Source organism: Euphorbia lathyris, chromosome 2 (genome assembly GCF_963576675.1).
Source record: "Euphorbia lathyris chromosome 2, ddEupLath1.1, whole genome shotgun sequence".
Classification (NCBI taxonomy): domain Eukaryota; kingdom Viridiplantae; phylum Streptophyta; class Magnoliopsida; order Malpighiales; family Euphorbiaceae; genus Euphorbia; species Euphorbia lathyris.
In genome coordinates this window covers 113,102,952-113,122,487 of record NC_088911.1, presented here as the reverse complement: position 1 = coordinate 113,122,487, position 19,536 = coordinate 113,102,952, and the positions used below count along the sequence as shown (strand labels likewise).

The 19,536-nt window shown below is 36.5% G+C and overlaps 2 protein-coding genes across 2 annotated transcripts; one reads left to right on the top strand and one right to left on the bottom strand.

The window, feature by feature from the left end:
* Positions 1-1,710: 1,710 nt before the first annotated feature.
* LOC136219511 (proteasome activator subunit 4) lies at positions 1,711-17,106 on the top strand. Its single transcript, XM_066006932.1, has 35 exons — positions 1,711-2,112; positions 2,277-2,379; positions 2,481-2,596; positions 2,723-2,845; positions 3,403-3,504; positions 3,584-3,749; positions 7,308-7,424; positions 7,519-7,586; positions 7,686-7,787; positions 7,878-8,094; positions 8,288-8,524; positions 8,625-8,752; positions 8,883-9,000; positions 9,089-9,307; positions 9,391-9,546; positions 9,693-9,769; positions 9,855-10,063; positions 10,405-10,621; positions 10,711-10,790; positions 10,894-11,011; positions 11,108-11,278; positions 11,604-11,772; positions 11,851-11,894; positions 11,982-12,024; positions 12,100-12,245; positions 12,365-12,459; positions 12,578-13,476; positions 13,575-13,856; positions 13,941-14,036; positions 14,696-14,874; positions 15,247-15,328; positions 15,637-15,761; positions 16,025-16,117; positions 16,643-16,796; positions 16,891-17,106. The coding sequence occupies exons 1-35, from the start codon at positions 1,952-1,954 to the stop codon at positions 16,930-16,932; spliced, it is 5,454 nt and encodes a 1,817-aa protein (XP_065863004.1). The 5' UTR covers positions 1,711-1,951; the 3' UTR covers positions 16,933-17,106.
* A 43-nt stretch (positions 17,107-17,149) lies between these two features.
* On the bottom strand, positions 17,150-18,275 carry LOC136219512 (transcription factor MYB80). Its single transcript, XM_066006933.1, has 3 exons — positions 18,143-18,275; positions 17,939-18,068; positions 17,150-17,864 (listed from the first exon to the last, which is right to left on the bottom strand). The coding sequence occupies exons 1-3, from the start codon at positions 18,273-18,275 to the stop codon at positions 17,150-17,152; spliced, it is 978 nt and encodes a 325-aa protein (XP_065863005.1).
* Between the last annotated feature and the right edge of the window lie 1,261 nt (positions 18,276-19,536).

Below are 19,536 nucleotides of genomic sequence, written 5' to 3'. Positions count from 1 at the left end.
CGTTCCATTATATTCCTTCAACAATGGGTATTTGAACCATCTCAACATTAGTTTCATCATGATCCTTGTACTCAACAGTATTGAAATTTCTGTTATGTCGGGGTGTTTTGAATCGATACTTGCTTCAGCAATGGCACTCTTGAGCCATGCTAGTTCTTTTCGAATCACTTCGTATTTGGCTTTGGAAAATCCCCGCCTCTTTCCAGAGTCTCTCTCTCATTGGGTGGCCATTGATCCTGAGTTTTGGGCGCTGTCACCTTTTTTTATCTTCTTAGCTCATGGATCGGGACTCGGTTGATCTGTGTCGAGGCTTTCTTTGATTCGAATCCTGGTTCCTCCTGTTCGGGGAGGGTGGTTTGTCTTTTCTTATCCGGTTCAATCTTAGGGGGTTGATCGTTGGCATTCCTTAGGTCTCGTGCTATCGAATTGCTTGATGTATGACGTCTTACCGGGGAGCCCTCTCTTCCCCTCGACTGGTCACCTCAGCCTCTTTGCCGGTGCACTGATGATCTGTCTCAGTGATGGGGACAACTTCAGATGGTGTGATGTTCGGTAGAGCAACTGTGTTTTCGGATCTTTTGATGTATCTGATGGTCTCTTCAATTATCTCTAGTTTTTCCTTTACCTCCACTATTTCGATGGTATGCTCTTGTCACATTATGTTGACAGACTCTTAGACTGACCCGAGGTTTTCCACCAATCGCTTAGAGATTGTGTCTAAGAGTCTCTGTTGCTGTGGCTCTAAAGTGTTAACATCTTCCTCCATTTCCAGTAGGTTGTTATTAACTTGTTGAAGTTAGCGTGCTTCTTCTTCCGCCGTTTCTTGGACTCTAAATGCAAGAAGTGCACTGGAGGAAGGGGAGTAAATCGAACTATTCGAACGTGTCATGGTTATGTTGGTCCATGCCCATCGTACCAATTTAATGTGGGCAAATCCCGTAAGTCCTCGAGCAAGCCTAAGATAAGACAGAAGCAGGGTCAAATGAGGGGCCCGAGTCTAGCTAACCCACTCCAATACCTAAATGAGCTTTCAATAATGATATGAGGATGAGCACGACAGTAAATCAAGTTAGAGAGTATAAGCTTAATGAATGAAATGAATGTGCACCTTAGAGGTTATCTTACTCTATTTATAATATATAAATGTGATTGGAACAGAGGGAGGCAATTATAAACCTTGGAGCACGCTGTAATATGTGTTGCCTATTGATAGACGACCGTGTACCCATTGATCGGGGTTTGGTATTCCTCAAATCCACTAGGTCCGTGATTGACGAGATTGAGCATGATTACACTGTAACAGATTGATCTTTGATTAGGTCGATATTGATATCTCGAATCGAAACCGTATGACTAAGTCGTTTGGAGAACTGACCTTACTGATGATACCACATGTATTTTGATTCTGAGCGATGTGAATTTAACGCCACACGGATATATTTATATCCGGATATCAATACATTTTTGTAAAAAGATAATAAAAATAACTTTATTCTCAAATTATCTTCTAAAAATTCAATAAAGAATTTCAGTTATTCTGATAGGTGTAAATATATGCAAAGTTTGCAATTTTATAAAGTAAAAATTTACAAATTTCATTCCTAATAATAAAAACAAGAATTTATGACAGTAAAAAGAGGTGCATGATGCATTAAGAATTGCTAGAAAATGGGATAAATTAATGAAAATGAATGCTGAGTTGAGTTGAGTTGCGGTTCCGAACAAAAACAATAAAAGAAGGAGCGCCGGTCACCGGTGGGCAGTCGCGGCCAAAGTCTTTCGTCTTCGTTTCCTTCATTTCTTGTTAAAAAAGAAAGGAAAAAACCACTTCGGCCCAACGCACAAGAAATCTCTTACTATAAATACTCTTTTACTCTTTTACTCCTTCACATCTCCAGTTTTTGATCACCTCCATTCTCAACCATAAGAAAGAAGAATACACATCAAAATTATGCATCTCTACAATGCATGGCTACCGCCACCGGTGGTAGAAGAGGCCGTTAAAGAAGCTGAATCTTTCACTCGTGTGGTCAACTCTGTAAAGGCCTCTTTTAAGCCTGACGATCCCGAATCTGTCTACTCAACTCTCAAATGGATTTCCGTTATCGACCTGTTAGTCTTTATCTTTTTCATTTCATTTTTGTCCAGCTCAACTTCATTTTTTCAATTGAGGTTTTCTTATTTTACTTTTAATCTTAGCTTTTCTGTTTCCTGGATGCTAATTGAACTGGGAGTGGAGCTGGATCTTTTTAATGCTGTATAATTTGACTCTGCAGTTATATAAAGGCGAAAAGTGAAGTAGCTGTGGAAGATGTGGCTCAAATTGTGGAAATTGGGATTGAATTGTTCAATATATCTCAGAACAAGCTTTATGCCCAGGTTTATTGTCTCGCCATTAAGAATTCCCCTTCTTGTTAAATACATAAATGGGTGGTTTAATTTTATTCCTTTTATCTGCTCTCTTTTTTTGGGTGAATTAGGTTAGATGGGGAAGTGTTTTAGTCAGAGTTCTTAATAAGTACAGAAAGAAATTGCATTCCTTGAAAGTCCAGTGGCGGCCATTGTATGATACTCTGATTCATACTCATTTCACAAGGTGAGTCAGTCGCTGAGTTTGTTCTTATGTACTTGTTCGTAATTCTGGATTAATGAACTAGTAATGCAATATCTTTTATGATCTCAATTATCTACTTTAGTGCTCAAAACTGAATCTTTATCACAGGAATACAGGTCCAGAAGGATGGAGGTTGAGACAAAGACACTTTGAGACTGTTACTTCACTTGTTAGATCCTGCAGGAGATTCTTTCCAGCTGGTTCTGCCTTGGAAATATGGTCTGAATTTAGGTAAGTATTAAGGTTCTCTTATTGATTTATCATCTAATCTTTGCTTCTCATAAACCTGACGTTGTAGAGCCCCATAGTTGTTGAGATGTTACAAGATGACCAAATGTGAATATATTTTAATAAGAAATTATATATTCTCCTCCTGTTTGGCTTGTATTTGGTACGTGTCTAAACTCTAGAATTTTGTAACTTGTTTTGGGTTTACAGAACCTGCTATCACCAAGCACATACATAGGCTTGCTACAAAACTCTGAAATAATTTCAAATAGAGGTCGACTTTCAGTTTAGGTGATATTGAATATATAATCCCACCTCCCCTATAAAGTAAAAAAAAATTCGTCTGTAAAATAAAAAGAAAATTGCTGTCATATTTCATGTGAAACAATTGATGCAAAAATCTAGCCAGAAGAGTCAAAATTCTCAGCTTTGCTATATTAAGATTAAATTTGCTTGATATCGAGATTGCGCCTTGAGTAAGCCGAATCATGAACTAGGTGAAGATTGGTAACTTATATTGTTTCTTTACTTGATATTATATTTAAAAAAAAAACTTGCAGTTCTCTATTGGAAAATCCCTGGCATAATACATCATTTGAAGGATCCGGATTTGTTAGGCTGTTTCTGCCTACCAACTTGGACAACCAAGACTTCTACACAGAGTAAGGAACAGCTCATTTGTTTTTTCCTGTATTAGGTGTGCAACTATATATTCTTTTCTTTTTCTTCTTGACATAACAGTGATTGGGTTAGAAAGAGTTTGGAACTGTGGGACTCGATACCGAATTCCCAATTCTGGAATAGCCAGTGGGCTGCTGTGATAGCACGTGTTATAAAGAACTGCAATTTTATCAACTGGGAGTGCTTCTTGCCAACACTTTTCTCCAGATACTTGAATATGTTTGAGGTGAGTATGCATACATATGACTAGGTTAAGCAATTGACCCTGTTATAAGAAACCGATAGTTGAACTTGACTTGCTTTTGCTTGATGTTTATGTTACTAAAATGCATCTAGGGCTATATGCATTCCTGTACTGTTGTTTTTTACCCTGTAATGACAGACAGGTTTGGAGAATAATTCACAGAACTGTGTTATTGTTCGGTTATGATGAAGTGATATAGGAATAGGACATTAGCACAATATTCCTGGCAGTGCTTTCAGGATGTACAAAATCTTTGACTTAATAATGGATTATAGGCTTCCCGTTTAAATAGTATATGAAGTGCATATGATTTGAAAAGAAGATCGATTGGATTGCGGAAATATATTTCTGGAATTTTCTGGCTTGAGAAATAGAGACAGATAGAAGGTAGGAAGATAGTTACTAACTGTGTCTGTTAGGAGAGAGGCATGGGAGAGAAAAGAGCATACCTTCTTTGAGCAAACATCTAATTAAATTACAATTTTTTTTTTATATTAAGTAAAATGATTGGTTGCATGGATGGATATATGTGGCTGCAATGTGATCCATGGTAATGAACTCATTGTTGAATTTCAATACTGCCAGTTCAATTAGAATTTCGACCTGTTTTCTTTTCAATGTGGTCTTTTTTGCTAACTAGAATTTTTAGACTAATTCTTTGATGTCCCAAGGAAGTCTTATAACTAACTTATATTGAGGATTCAAGAACATGAACCCATCTACCCTGAACCTAGGAAGCATGGACACTTCTAGGAGGTTAAAGTACGAGTATAGGACACTCCGGAAACTCCGGGGAGACACACCCGACACTCCAAAATAAATGTCCTTTTTATTTATTTATTTTGATATGGGGAGACTTTGGGGACACGGCTTCTTTAACAATTTTACAAAAAAGAGGGATTGATATATAAAAAAATAAAAATAAAACCATAATAAAGAAAAGAATATAACAAAGGCCCCTTTTTTGGTGGTTTAAATATCTTGAAGTATTAACTGTTTCTTTTTGATGAATTAATCAGTTATTATTATGGATGTTATTTATGGTTTGTAATGTCTTATATATATATATAATTTGGGATGTCCTTGCTGTACCCGTGTCTCACATTTTTTAAAAATGCCATTTGCCGCACCTGGACTCGTACCCGTGTCGGTGCTTCCTAGTCCTGAACTTAATTCAGTTATAAAATATACTCCCTCCGTCCCATAATATTTGTCTTTCTAGAGAATTTTTTTTTTTTCATAATATATATATGCCGTTTTGATTCAATACATGCACAGTAATTGATTTTTACCAAATATACCCCTATTTAAGTTGCTTTTTTATTTTGGGAATAGATAAAAGTTAATTAGTGGGTGCAATTAATACAAAGGTAACAAAGTCTTTTAGTTAAAATTAATTACATTTCTTAATTCTTGTGCCTTAACCTATAAAAGAAAAATATTGTGGAACAGAGGGAGTAATATATTTTATTTTTCTTGTCTGTTGGCGTTTTGTTGTATTATATTTTCTTGTCTGAAAAGTTACATTTATATGGACAGTTTATGCTGATTGGACAAAACAGGGGATAGATGGGCTTCACTAATCCTTTCATAGCTGTATAACTTCACTTTTTCTAATTTGGAATAGAGTAGAAAAAATGCTATAAGCATACCTGATTTTGTTCTCAGATAGAAAAATTCGAGATAATCAATGATCGACATTACCTAGATTCTCATAGGTTTCTAGGTAAGCGAAAACTTCTATAGTTAGTAAAATTGAATGGTTCCTTAGTTTGAGGTCTTAAACTAAAATCAATGAAATATGTGAATGTAATTTGTAAGTTTCCCACGTAAGAAGGTCCTAACATAAAATTAATGTATTTTATAATAGCAGTAATTTGCAAAAATAATTTTCGTTTTTTATATTATTCTCTTTCGTTGGAGAGAAACATGGTCTTAAATTTATTTGAAGGATCCTTAACTTGGATGCATTGAAATAATTGAACATTGGAATTCTCATTCTTGAGTTAACTTGTTCATGTTATTGCTATACTCATCTCCGTTTTCATGTTCTCTGTCATATCTGTCTTTTTTTGTTTTACGTAGCTCTTGTTAGTCCTTCAAGCTCACCTGCTCTTGTATGTCTTGACAATCAACACCTTAAACTCTTCATTTTGTTCTTGCTCTAATTGAATGTTGCATTTTCTTAGATGGTATTACAATAATTATAGTAGTGTTACATTATTGAAATACTGTTCTCAACTATTTTCCTCCAGTAGCTTTTACTTGTGATTTTCAGCAGTTTAGTGTTAAAACATGCATATAAGAGAATCCTAGAAACCTATCAAACTAAATTGCAAATTTTGTGTTTCTTGTTCTAGAGGTGAAGTCTTTAAAAATATCTATACAGTGGTAATAGTGGGATGAGAAACATCAGAAGTTAATCTTGATTTTTTTTTTTCCTTTTTTTAATACTTTACTTGTCAATTTATCTTTTGTTGCTTCACGTATGTGGGTTGGAGGGTGCTTAGGGAAAAAGGAAAAGATAGGTGGGAAGGGTTTAAAGGTAAAATAGAATATTTCTCCTTTGTTTCTCTGGATAGATGAACTAGTAAAAAGTCTAAAGCCTCCTTCCACCCCTCTACTGGGCAAACAAAACTGGATCCTTCCATCCCTCTCTATGCGGCCCACAAAAGTCAATCCTCCCAATTCTTATGTTGGCCCATAAATGTCAGTCCTTCATCGGAGGGATATCTGAATTTACCTTTTACTGCAAGTAAATTTTGAGTAAGAGTTATCCATTGTACACATTAGAATTGTGAATTCCATCCTTTCTCATCTCCAGGCTTCATTTGCTTTAAGCGCCCAATTTATATTAATATCTGACACACCCTCGCAGGCGAATGTCAACTGAGCTTGAAGCGTGAACAACACAGGCCCATCTTACCATGTGCTGAAATTAAATCAACAATTGGGGTTGTCAGGAATCGAACCATTGATCAGTTGGCCAAAGAGGCTTTGATACCATGTCATGGAACTTATTGAACTAAAAGCTTAAGTTGATAGTTAAGGGCCCAATTATATTAATATCTGACACTTCCAAACATCACTAAGAAAAACCAATACTCTACCAGCTGTTCTTCTTTATACTCTCCATCAAACATAGCCTTGAAAGGTGCTCTGGTACTTGAGAGTGGGATTTGTAAAAACTTTTAACATCACTGATATGGAGCCTTGAGTACATGTTTACTGTTGTTTATACAATAGTACAACAGTAGGTAGTTGCGACAAAAAAATTGTGTACTTTTCTTTGCTTACTGCAACTTCATATGAATATTTGAAGTGCAATAACTGAGAAGAATTTACCATATATAAGTATGATCCTACGGTTATTGTAAATTTGACTTAGATTTTAAGTGTCTACATTTGCTCTGGGAGAAGTTCTTGATGTTTTATTTTTATTTTTTGATATTCGGCTATTTCATCATTCCATTCCTATATCATTGTGTGGGTTTCCTTTTTCTGATTTTAGATTCTAATGCTTGAGTATGGTAATCACAGGTTCCTGTGGCAAATGGAACTGGATCATATCCCTTTTCTGTTGATGTTCCCAGATACACAAGATTTTTGTTCTCTAATAAAACAGTCACTCCAGCAAAGGCTATTGCAAAATCGATTGTAAGACTTATAATGCAGTTTACAATCTGCAAAATTCATAAATCGGTGACATACCAGGGATTTTTAGACTCTGATGCTTTGTTTCTGATTGCAGGTATATCTACTAAAACCTGGTACTTCAGCACAGGAGCATTTCAAGAAATTAATTGACCTTTTAGAACAGTTTGTCTACTGACATCAAATGCTAATTGTCATTTCTGAAGCATGTGAATCATGCATATATTCCAATTGATGGTTCTGAGCTGGTTTTTGTTGTTCCAGATATTATCATCCTTCTAATGGCGGTCGGTGGACTTATTCGTTGGAAAGATTTTTGCTCTATTTAGTACTTACGTTTCAGAAACGATTACAATATGAGCAACAGTAAGGATATACCAAGATAACTGATATATGAGTTCCAGTGTTTTATTTAACGTGTTCTGAACTAGTCCTGTTCAAATACTTACTTTGCAGGAGTACAAATAATATTGGAGAAGAGGAACTATTTCTGGGAAAATTGGAAAGGACTTCTTTTGTTAATGTGCTTCTGAAGTTGGTTGACCGTGGGCAATATAGTAAGAACGAACATCTTTCTGAGACAGTTGCTGCAGCAACTTCTATTTTGTCATATGTGGAGCCCTCTTTGGTTCTTCCATTTTTAGCATCTCGGTTCCATCTGGCTTTGGAGACGGTCAGTAGTGTTAGTGGAATTTCTAGGAATACTTGGATATTATTTTTCTCCTTTGTTGCTTGAACTTGCAAAAGGCCTCTCTTTATTAAAGGGAACATGCCTAATTGATTGGATGATATATCATCTTCACTTCATTAAACTCTGTTTCTTTCATCACATTAACTTGCTGTTACCAATGTTTACATCTAGTCAGATGACTGCCACCCACCAGTTGAAGACAGCTGTCATGTCTGTAGCATTTGCTGGGCGTTCGCTTTTTCTCACATCCCTATCAACTTCAGTAAAACATGATGATGATCTTGGAGGTGGTGATGATGCATTTCTTGATCTTCTGATGATCTCATTGTCTAATGCATTGTTAGGCATGGATGCTAATGATCCTCCCAAAACCTTAGCTACCATGCAGTTAATTGGTTCCATATTTTCAAATGTAGGTTTCAAACTTAAAAGACTCTGATCATTAGAGCAAAAAAAAGTCGTATATGTTAATAATATATTAACTCTGATTGCTAATTTACATATGCTCACAGATTGCTACTTTGGATGATGAAAATAATGATATGTCATTCATGCCAATGAGCAGCTTTGCTGAGTGGTTGGATGAATTTTTTTGTCGACTATTTTCGTTACTTCAACACTTGGAACCCAGTAATGTTCTGTAAGTAATAGCATTCTGCTCCATATCGCCTTCTGATTTTTTTCCTTCATACATCTAGAAATGGCCATTCAGTTTGTTATTGGCAGAAGTTTTCCCTTGAGGTCAGAATAATAAGTTGCTCATATGATAGGAATGAAGGTTTAACTTCATCAGCAACATCTGGCACTTTTCTGGTTGAGGATGGTCCATATTATTATTGCATGCTTGAAATCTTGCTTGGCAGGCTGTCAAAATCATTATACAACCAGGTTTAGTTTTAATCTTCAAAATGAAAGTTCAGCAGACACCTTAGTTTGTAAATAGATGATGTCGTTAACTTTTTTTTTCTTATAATAGGCTTTGAAGAAAATTTCAAAGTTCGTCAGGACAAATATTCTTCCTGGAGCAATAGCAGAAGTCGGACTGCTTTGTTGCGCATGTGTTCATACAAACCCAGATGAGGCAGTTGGCTCCCTTGTTGAACCAATTTTGTCATCTGTTATATCTTCTTTAGAAGGAACTCCTGTTACTGGGTTTGGGGGAGGAGGAAATCCTGAAGCCACTTTATCAACCAAGGTTTTACATTGGTTAATGTGTTTTTCTTATGCTATTATCTCACTCCAAGACTTATTTTAAAAGTTTGATCAATTCTCTCCCAGGAAAAACCAACACTTTCTCCTGCTCTTGAAACATCAATTGATTATCAATTAAAAATACTGTCAGTTTCCATCAGTTATGGAGGTCCTTCACTTCTTCGTTACAAGGAACAATTCAAAGAAGCTATCGTATCTGCTTTTGAATCTCCGTCATGGAAGGTTTCAGTTTGCCTCTTAACTAACTTTTTACACAAGGAAACGGAACATTCATTTAGCAAATATATTAGTAATATGCTCTTATTATGCTTGTTGCTAAACATACGATTCTATCATACCTTATATGCTGGAGCTCTTATATTTGACAGGTTAATGGAGCTGGAGATCATCTCCTTCGGTCACTCCTTGGAAGTTTGGTTCTGTATTATCCTATTGATCAGTACAAGTAAGATCATACATTTCTTTATATTTAGAATAAAGTATTTCCTTCTCCTTTTCGTTAATTTGGAAGTGCAATATTTGGTTTCTAGGTGCATGTTGCGGCATCCTGCTGCTGCAGCTTTAGAGGATTGGATCAGCACAAAGGATTATAACTGTGATGGAGAATTGAAGGGTCCAAAGTGGCATGTTCCAATTAATGAAGAAATCCAGTTTGCGAATGAACTTTTGAACCTTCATTTTGAATCAGCTTTAGATGATCTCTTGAGAATATGCCAAAACAAGATTCACTCTGATACAGGTAATGCTGATTAAATTTTCTTACCTTCTTTTTTCTTCTTTTTTGTTCAATATTATTTTGAATAGCTTATGTTCTTCTGACATGAGTCTTTTTATTAAATATAGCCTTGACTATACTGCTATCATATTTTATTCTCGTCATAGCACCTTAATATTCCTAAGTGTTCCTTGTACTACATATGTCAGTGCCATTATATCCATCGCATGTGCCTTACTAGTTAAGAGGGAAACAACTAGTTGTTAGGGCCGTGCAATTTTTTTACATGTAAATTTGCAACCCTGACATTTTTGTGCAATATTCTTTATATTATCATTATTACTAATTAGTTGACTTGTTAGCAGGAAATGAAAAAGAGCACTTGAAAGTGACTCTTCTGCGTATTGATTCTTCCCTGCAAGGTGTTTTATCTTGCTTACCTGATTTCAGCCCATCCTCAAGGAATGGGATTGTCAAAGACCCAAATCATGGTTCTTTCTTCATAGCTGGAGCAACAGGTTCAACTGTTGGAAGCATCAAACTGCGTGAAAAAGCTGCCACAATTATTCATACAGCTTGCAAGTAATATCCAAGTTTTTCAGGAGTCATTTGTGTTTCCTTTTGCCTATTGCAGGTGCTCTGGTTCTAAAAATTGTTTCATACATTGGCAGGTATCTGTTAGAAGAAAAATCAGATGATAGCATTTTATTGATACTCATTGTTCGTATAATGGATGCCTTGAGCAATTACGGTGAGACGACACATCTGGATGACTAGAATCCCTGGAACTTTGTTGTTAACGTCTATAGTAGCCTTTCCTTTGACCCAGTTTTTGACATCTGTTATTCTAACAGGGAGTTTGGAGTATGATGAGTGGTCAAATCACAGGCAGGCTTGGAAGTTGGAATCTGCTGCCATCATAGAGCCTCCAATAAATTTCATTGTATCATCTCATTCTAAAGGAAAGAAAAGGTAAGGAGTCTATATCGTTAGATTTCCCTTTATTGTTACTTGTACCATGCAATAAATTACTAGCACTTAGACATTGAATCCGTTCTTGGTCTCCAGGCCTAGGTGGGCTCTTATTGACAAGGCATATATGCATAGCACATGGAGATCATCACAGTCATCTTATCATCTATATCGTACAAACGGCAATTTTTCTCCATCAGATCATGCAGTTCTTTTAATGGAAGATCTGCTTAATCTCTCTTTGCATAGCTATGAAACTGTTCGCGGGTAAGTTTTCCAGTGCTCTGTGATCTCCTTATGTTCGACTTGTTTGCCTTACGAGTTATCATTCTCCCTCTCGATTGGGGTAGAGGAGGGTAGGGGGACGTGATTTCAATCAGTTTGCTAGACTTGATTAACACGCTTCTACGTGTTAGTATTAAGCATTTTATGTTGGCTTCTGCATAACTTTCATATATAACCATCTCATGAATTTCCAAGTTTTATGGTGGTTTGTATTTTTTCCTGGGGGCTACATTTGATATTCTTTCTATTTAATTACGTAGCAAATGGTGAATCATTGTCTAATATGCAATGCTGACATGGTTTACAGACTTGCTGGGAAATCGCTGCTGAAGATTATTAAAAGATGGCCATCTATGATTTCCAAGTGTGTGCTCTGTCTTACTAGAAACTTACAAAGTCCCGACTCACCAGAGTATGCAGTCCTGGGTTCTTGTGCAGTCCTCTCTACGCAAACAGTTCTCAAGCATTTGACAGCGGTAGTCATTTAGCACAAATTGGTTGATGTCAACTCCTCGGAAATATTTTGCTCCTGATGCTTAACCTTTTCATTTCAGGATACAAAAGCGTTATCTTCATTTCTTCTTGGAATTCTTTCAAGGTGTCCCTTTAAACTCCATTGTTTTTGTCTAATATTTTGACAATAGTTTTTTTTTTCCATCTCATTTTCCTTTTCCTTACGATGTAGCTCACATCATGAATCTCTGAAATCCCAGAAAGCAATTAATGAGGTAGTTTCCCAGTTTTTTGAGTTATTTGTTCAATTTCTGAATTTTTCGCTCTTTAATATGCTTCATATTCAACAGCTCTTTGTCAAGTACAACATCCATTTCTCTGGAGTATCTAGAGCCATTTTCAGGGCAGCAGACAATCACATAGCTGAACCGGATTTAACAGATTTGGTTTCTCAGATTGGATCTATGAGTTTTGATTCTAGTGACTTGCATTGGAGGTATATGTTCAAATGCTTCTCCACTAAACTTTTTTGAGCTTGTCATGAGTTTCTTAATGATGAACATGTATTGCTTTGCCTATTACTAACATGTTATCTGCTACTTTTTCCTGTATTAGGTATAACCTGATGGCTAATAGGGTCTTGCTTTTGTTGGCTATGACATCCAGAAACGATCCTAACGTTTCTTCAAAAATACTGAGTGAAACTGCTGGTTAGCTATTTTCTTTTTGGATCATGGATTGCCCTTGTTTGCTTTTTCGCTAGCAAGTCTTACTCATTAAATAAATGAAATTAGTTTTTCCAAAATTCTCTTGTTCATGCCTTTTCAGGTCACTTCCTTAAAAATTTAAAAAGTCAACTTCCTCAGACAAGGATACTTGCAATCTCAGCTCTGAATACACTACTAAATGAATCACCTTATAAGATCTCAGCGGAGAATCAACCAGCAGTCTCTAGGGAGCAGTCAACAACTACCAAGTCATCTCTTGAAGGGGTATTAAGTGAAATTTTCCAGGAAGATGGATTCTTTTCTGAGACTTTGAATAGTCTTTCCCATGTTCATATAATCACGGATAATGATAGCACATCTAGAGGAAGTCATGGGAATCCTTCTTTTCAAAGCCTGGCAGACAAATCCATCACCCGCTTTTATTTTGACTTTACAGCTTCTTGGCCACGTACTCCTAGTTGGATTTCTTTACTAGGAAATGATACTTTCTACCCTCATTTTGCACGTATTTTTAAGCGACTCATACAAGAATGCGGGATGCCTGTTTTACTTGCTCTTAAAAGTACATTGGAGGAGTTTGTAAATGCTAAGGAAAGGTCCAAACAATGCGTTGCTGCTGAAGCATTAGCAGGGGTGTTGCATTCTGATGTCAATGGACTTTTAGACGTGTGGGACAATTGGATGAAGGTTCAGTTACAGAGTATCATTCTCTCGCAGTCAGTGGAATCTGTACCCGAGTGGGCAGCTTGTATACGTTATGCAGTTACTGGAAAAGGAAAGTATGGTACGAGAACTCCCCTTCTGAGGCAACAAATTTTGGAGTGCTTGATAATGCCTTTACCTGCAGCTGTAACAACCACTATAGTTGCAAAGCGATACACTTTTCTTTCAGCTGCACTTCTTGAAATATCCGCACAGAAAATGCCACTGCCAGAGATACAGCTCCACAGCAAACTTCTTACTGAGTTGCTGTCTAATATGTGTCATTCATCAGCCCAAGTAAGCATTTTAATTTTATATAATCTTACCCTTCTTTTGCCATGAAAGTTTGAGTTGTTACTATTGTCATACTTTGATGTCAATATTGCATGGTACAGGTCAGGGAAGCTATAGGCGTTAACATGTCTATTTTGTGCTCCAACATTCGCCTTTATTCGTCATTTGCTTCTAATCATTCAAGTGAAAGAGCAATTGCTGATGTTGATAACCAACTGAAAGAAGAAAAATGGCTTCTGCTTCTGACAGAACAAGCATCTGAGGTGGTCATAAATATTCAGAAAACTAGTCCTTCAGACAATTTGGAGATACCAACATCAATAGTGCCACAGAATGGGTCCTTGAATGGGGATGTACAAGACGATGTAAAATGGATGGAAACGGTACTATATTTTTCAATAACTTGTAAATTCTGTAACTCTTAAAACTTTTGTTCATAAATTTATTTATGGTTATTTTTGGTATAGCTGTTCCATTTTATCATCTCAACATTGAAATCTGGAAGATCATCCTATTTGCTAGATGTTATTGTGGGATTTCTCTATCCGGTGATTTCCTTGCAGGTATGGTTGCATTTTTCTAAGTAGCGACTGATTTTGATCATCTTCCAATTTAATTTCAAAACATATGTATCTAGTTTTCTTTTACCACAGTTCCCTCTATTGCACTATTCCTTCATTCAGTGACTTTACTTGTAATGCTTAATTGAATATATTTAATTCATATTTGCATATTGAATATCTGGTTTCTAAATTGGGTTGATTCTCACATTTTAAAGTGTATAACCTATGAAATGAGCTAACAAGTTGGAGTCTTATTATCAGTTATGTTAGTATGCGTCTTGTAATTATTAGATATATACTCCCTCCTTTCCACAATAGATGTCTTTTTAAGGTTGATACACAATAATTAAGAAATATAATTAATATTAACTAAAAGACTTTGTTACCTTTGTATTAATTGCATCAACTGATAAAGTTTTATCTTCAAAACGTCATGTATTATGAAACAAAAACAATTTATCTAGAAAGACATCTATTGTGGAACGGAGGGAGTGTAATTCATATTTTCATATTGAATATCTGGTTTTTAAATTGGTTTTTGATTCTCATTATTTTTTGAACTGTAACCCTGTGGAATGAGCAAAAATCTTGGTTTGTTATTAACAGTTACGTAAGTTAGTACACATTTTTATCTGATGAATATTATTGATTTTTTGAAGGAAACATCAAATAAGGATTTGTCAACCCTTGCCAAGGCTTCCTTCGAATTGTTAAAATGGAGGATTTTCTGGGAACCTCATCTGCAGAGGATTATTTCAGTGATTCTTTCTTTGGCCAGTGATTCTAACTGGCGGACCAGATCAGCTACTCTGACATATTTGCGTACTTTCATGTATAGGTATGATACGTTTCAAATGGATCTCTTTGTGAACCACCTTTTTAATTGCATAGGGTTTATTTGGAGCCTCTGGTTGATCTTGAAATTGCATTTTTCTTTTAATGAGTTTATATTACAGTGTAGTTTGGAGCCCAAATTTCTTTCAGTTCAAGGAATTTCCTTCATGCATACAACATATACCATGCTATAAATATGCTTTATACATTGTCTATTACAGAGTATAGAGCTTCTTGGTTCCATTCATGGCGTGCTTATATCCATTTCATAGATGGGGTGGAGGCTTTTTGTGGAAATCAACTCAAGCTCTTGGTCCAGCCCATCTTATTTATGATGCGAATTTGTATTGAGTTGTGTTTTTTTAATCTTAAACAGGCACACTTTTATTCTTTCAAAGGTGGAGAAACAACAAATTTGGCGAACAGTTGAGAATCTACTGAGAGACAATCAAGTAGAGGCAAGTTCCTGGCTGGATTGAATTGATGAGTAATGGATGTTAGTAGATTTATGTGAATGAAAAACCATATGCCTTCATCAAAATTTGACTCCTATTACTTGCTTTTGTGATAAAGATGTTTGACAATCCTGTAACAACACAATTAGCTTATGATATCTGATCCCTGGGAGAAGTCCTGTATCTGGTGGAGTCCAAATCTAATGATATAGTAGAGTTCTGTGATGGAAACATCTGTATTTGGAATCTGAGATGGGTCTTCTTTCAGTTATTTCTTTTTTCTAATTTTCTGTATCTATTATCTTGCTCAGGTAAGAGAGCATGCTGCAGCAGTTCTAGCAGGTCTAGTGAAGGGAGGGGATGAAGATCTTGCTAGAGATTTCCGTGAGAGAGCTTATGCAGAAGCTAACACTATCCAAAAGAAGAGAAAACAAAGGTTGGTGGCCTGGCTAATCCCTTGTGTTTTCGTCTATTTTTTTGATGCGGATACAATTGCATTATATGACATGGAAATAGTTTCTTCTAAAGTTATTTTTCATTTGCTGAAAATTTATTATGTGGAACACTTTTGCTATTCTTGTGTCTGTAATTCTTCTGCGTAGGATCATCATTTCTATTCCATGTTTTTTTTCAGGCAGCTAGTCTTGGTATAAATTTTGTGTGCTACATGTTAATCGACAATTTTCTACGTAATTGCAGGAATATAAAATCAGGTCAATCTATAGCGTCTGTTCATGGTGCTGTGCTTGCTTTGGCTGCTTCAGTATTATCTGTTCCATATGACATGCTCGGGTATGTTCACTTTGAGAATAGGCCATTGGCTATGTCATGTATTGTCAGATATTTAGGCTATTTTTGGCGAGGAATGAAATTGGGAAAGATGGAAGTGGAAAGGAGAGAGATGAAAGGATGGATTCTCGATATTTCTTATTGTTTGGTAATGGAGGGAGAAAAAGAATGAAGTACTCTCTAATGCATTGATTGTTAAGTCAAATAAAGACAACTGAGAATCCACAATTACTAGCGTAATAGACGTAAATTCAAACCAGTCCAGACTTTATACAATATTTTGGTTTAGAAGGATGCAAATGAGGAATGGTGAAAGATTAAAGAGGATGGGGGCAGGAGGGAGATGGAAAGATGGATAACTAACTTTTCTTGGTGATAATGGAGGGAAATAATTAATAGAATACCTACATGTAGCTTCTAAAAGAAATAAAAGACTGAACTAATCAGGAGTTCCAATTGTTTCTGGATATTGCTGTATGATATATATTTTTTCTCTTGGTATGTTGGTTCATATTCATTTCCTTTCAGGTGGTTGCCTGAACATGTTACTTTACTAGCTCGCTTTGGAGGAGAGCCATCACCTGTGAAATCTACGGTTACAAAGGCTGTTGCTGAGTTCCGGCGGACTCATGCTGATACATGGAATTTCCAGAAAGATCTATTTACCGAAGAACAACTTGAGGTAGCATTGCAGTAAAATCTTGGGCTTTAGTTTATATTTGAACTTCTGATAGATTTGCATGTAGAATAAGACTTTTGCCTGTTTGACATTGCAGGTTCTGGCCGATACATCCTCTTCATCGTCATATTTTGCTTGATATATAGTGTTTCTGTTTTAGGGGGAGTAAAAAATATTGTAGGAACTCAATGAGTGGAATAAGGGAGCAAATGAGTGGAAGAATAAAAGGAAATAGTGTAATTTATAATTGTTGTTTTATTTACATTAGCAAAATTTATAAAATTCCTGGAGATAGTTTGTTTATTGTTGTTAATTAGGCTGCCCTATTCTTGACTCCTATTGTATCTAAAACTGTCTTAAACTATAGGATTCATTAAATCATCAGATGGTAAATCCCATAATACACAGTCTGTATTGAATATGCTTGAGCTGTTCCTCATCGCTTTTCCGCCCTCTGAGTCCTCTCCATTTTCATCCTCTAGCTTTCCACGCAAGTGACCTTGTTGGTCCCCTGCTGTGCATGTGCTTCCAGTGCACATACTCTGGTTCCAAGGTGAGACAGCCCCTTCATTACCAAAAGAAGATGGTCCACACTGGAAACCGGAAATTGATGCAGGGAAACCGCTGCTGCATTCCCCTCCAAAATGTTTGGACATTGCAGCAATGGAGTCCCATGTCTTGTTTGGTGGCATCATTCCAGGTTCTTGCATAGCTCTTGATAACCCAAGCTTGATTTTCTCAATTGTATCATCATCCTCATGATGTTTATAAGGGGATGAAGTGTTCCCTTGTGCTGCATTTGAGTTAGGGTGTTGCAGCTGGAAGTCGATTCGCTTCTTAGTGAGAAGGTGAAGCATTTCATCCTTAAAGCAGCCAAGTGCTGCTTCTGCGAGATGAGCCACCTGCGGCGGTGCTAGTGTGGTGGCGATTTCTGCCATGAGGTGTGAGAAAGGTTTGTGGGTGACAGGATCGATACCCATGCCGGAAAGCTTCTTTTTCAGTTTAGTATTCCAATGATTCTTAACGTCATTGTCAGTTCGGCCTGGAAGCTGGGCTGCAATTAATGACCATCTGGCAGGTGACATATAGGAAATTAGTCATATAATGAGTGTTTAAATGACGATGGATGCAGGAAGTAGACGTACCGGTTGCCAACAACAGAGTGAAGCTTAACAATGGTTTGTTCTTCAGCATCAGAGAATTGGCCATGCTTGAGATCAGGCCGGAGATAATTGGTCCAGCGGAGCCTGCAGCTCTTCCCACATCTTTGGAGACCTTGAGAAAAGATGATATTGAGTAAGTAAGCTAAACTAGTCTGTATTATATGAAGAGAAATAAATGGTACGTACCGGCATTCTTGGGAATGAGACGCCAGTTGCGGGTACCATGTTGGGCAATGTAGGAAGAGAGCTTGTTGTCTTCTTCAGGTGTCCATTGTCCCCTTTTCACATTATCCTTCTCACAACATGGGATTCTGCCCATTATTTTAAAATTAGGGGGCTAAAATGTAGTAAATTAAAAAAAAGGGGGGGATGGATAATAAAGAAAAATGGGGGTAAAAACAGAGATATGGATAGGAATTAGATAAAGAAAAGAGAAGTGAGAAAAGTAATGGGAAATGGTTAATTCTTATATAAGGAAAAAGAATAGGCATGAGAGTAGACATAAAAGGTGCATGATTTTATTAAAGAATTCAACGCTGTTGAGCGTGTGAGAGATTTGCTGGTAGCTCACCCGCAAGACACCTGGTCAACTCTCTTTCTCTCTCTATCTATCTCTTGTTGACTGCCTTCTAACACACAGGTTTAAGCAGAGATCACACAATTCTGCCTTTCTTACTGGGCAGCGACGTACTTTCTTCGTTGCACGTGCACCTCTTCCTCTCTTATATGTTGCCTTTAACTAACTCTACCTGTTTCCGTACACTTTTTCCCCATGAAAAGCCAATCATGTTCTTGTACTGTATTGCATATCCTTTAACGTTAATCATGTAATCATTAGTTGTATTTTAAAGTCTAAATACATCCATGGGCAGTGAACTTAGTCAAAAAAAAAAAAAACGATTAAGCTTCTAAATTTACATAATGTGTAGTTAGTGTTAAATGTTTAAAATCGCATGATTAACTTTTAAATTGACGCGATAGAACATGAAAGGAATTGGAAAAATCAAAATGCATTATCAAATATTAACAACAAAGCTTTAGTTCCGAAATGATTTGGGGTCAGCTAACATGAACCGTCATACGAAATCATGAATTCAAGTCGTGTCAACGACTTAAATTTTCTCAATCCACTTCGTCCTATCCATTATCATATTTTTCTCAATCTCCAATAAATTCATATCGCTCTCAATTACCATCTTCCAAGTTTGCTTAGACATTCCTCTACCCTTCACCAGTGCATCCCTTTGCCACTTTTCAATCTTCTAACTAGCGCATCAAGTGCTCTTCGTCTTACATGGTCAAACCATCTTATTCGGGTTTCCATTATTTTATCCTCAATAGATGTAACCTCTACTTTCATCCTAATTATTTCATTCCTTAATCCTTTCTCGTATGACCACACATCCATCGCAATATAAACATTTTCGCCACTGACATCTTATGAATATGACAATGTTTCACTGTCCAACATTCCGTACCATATAACAATGCAAATCTAATTACCTTCAATCTGTTAGGCATGTCGGGGTCGCAAACGAAACTCATAGCACTCTTCCACTTCGTCCACTCAGATTTGATCC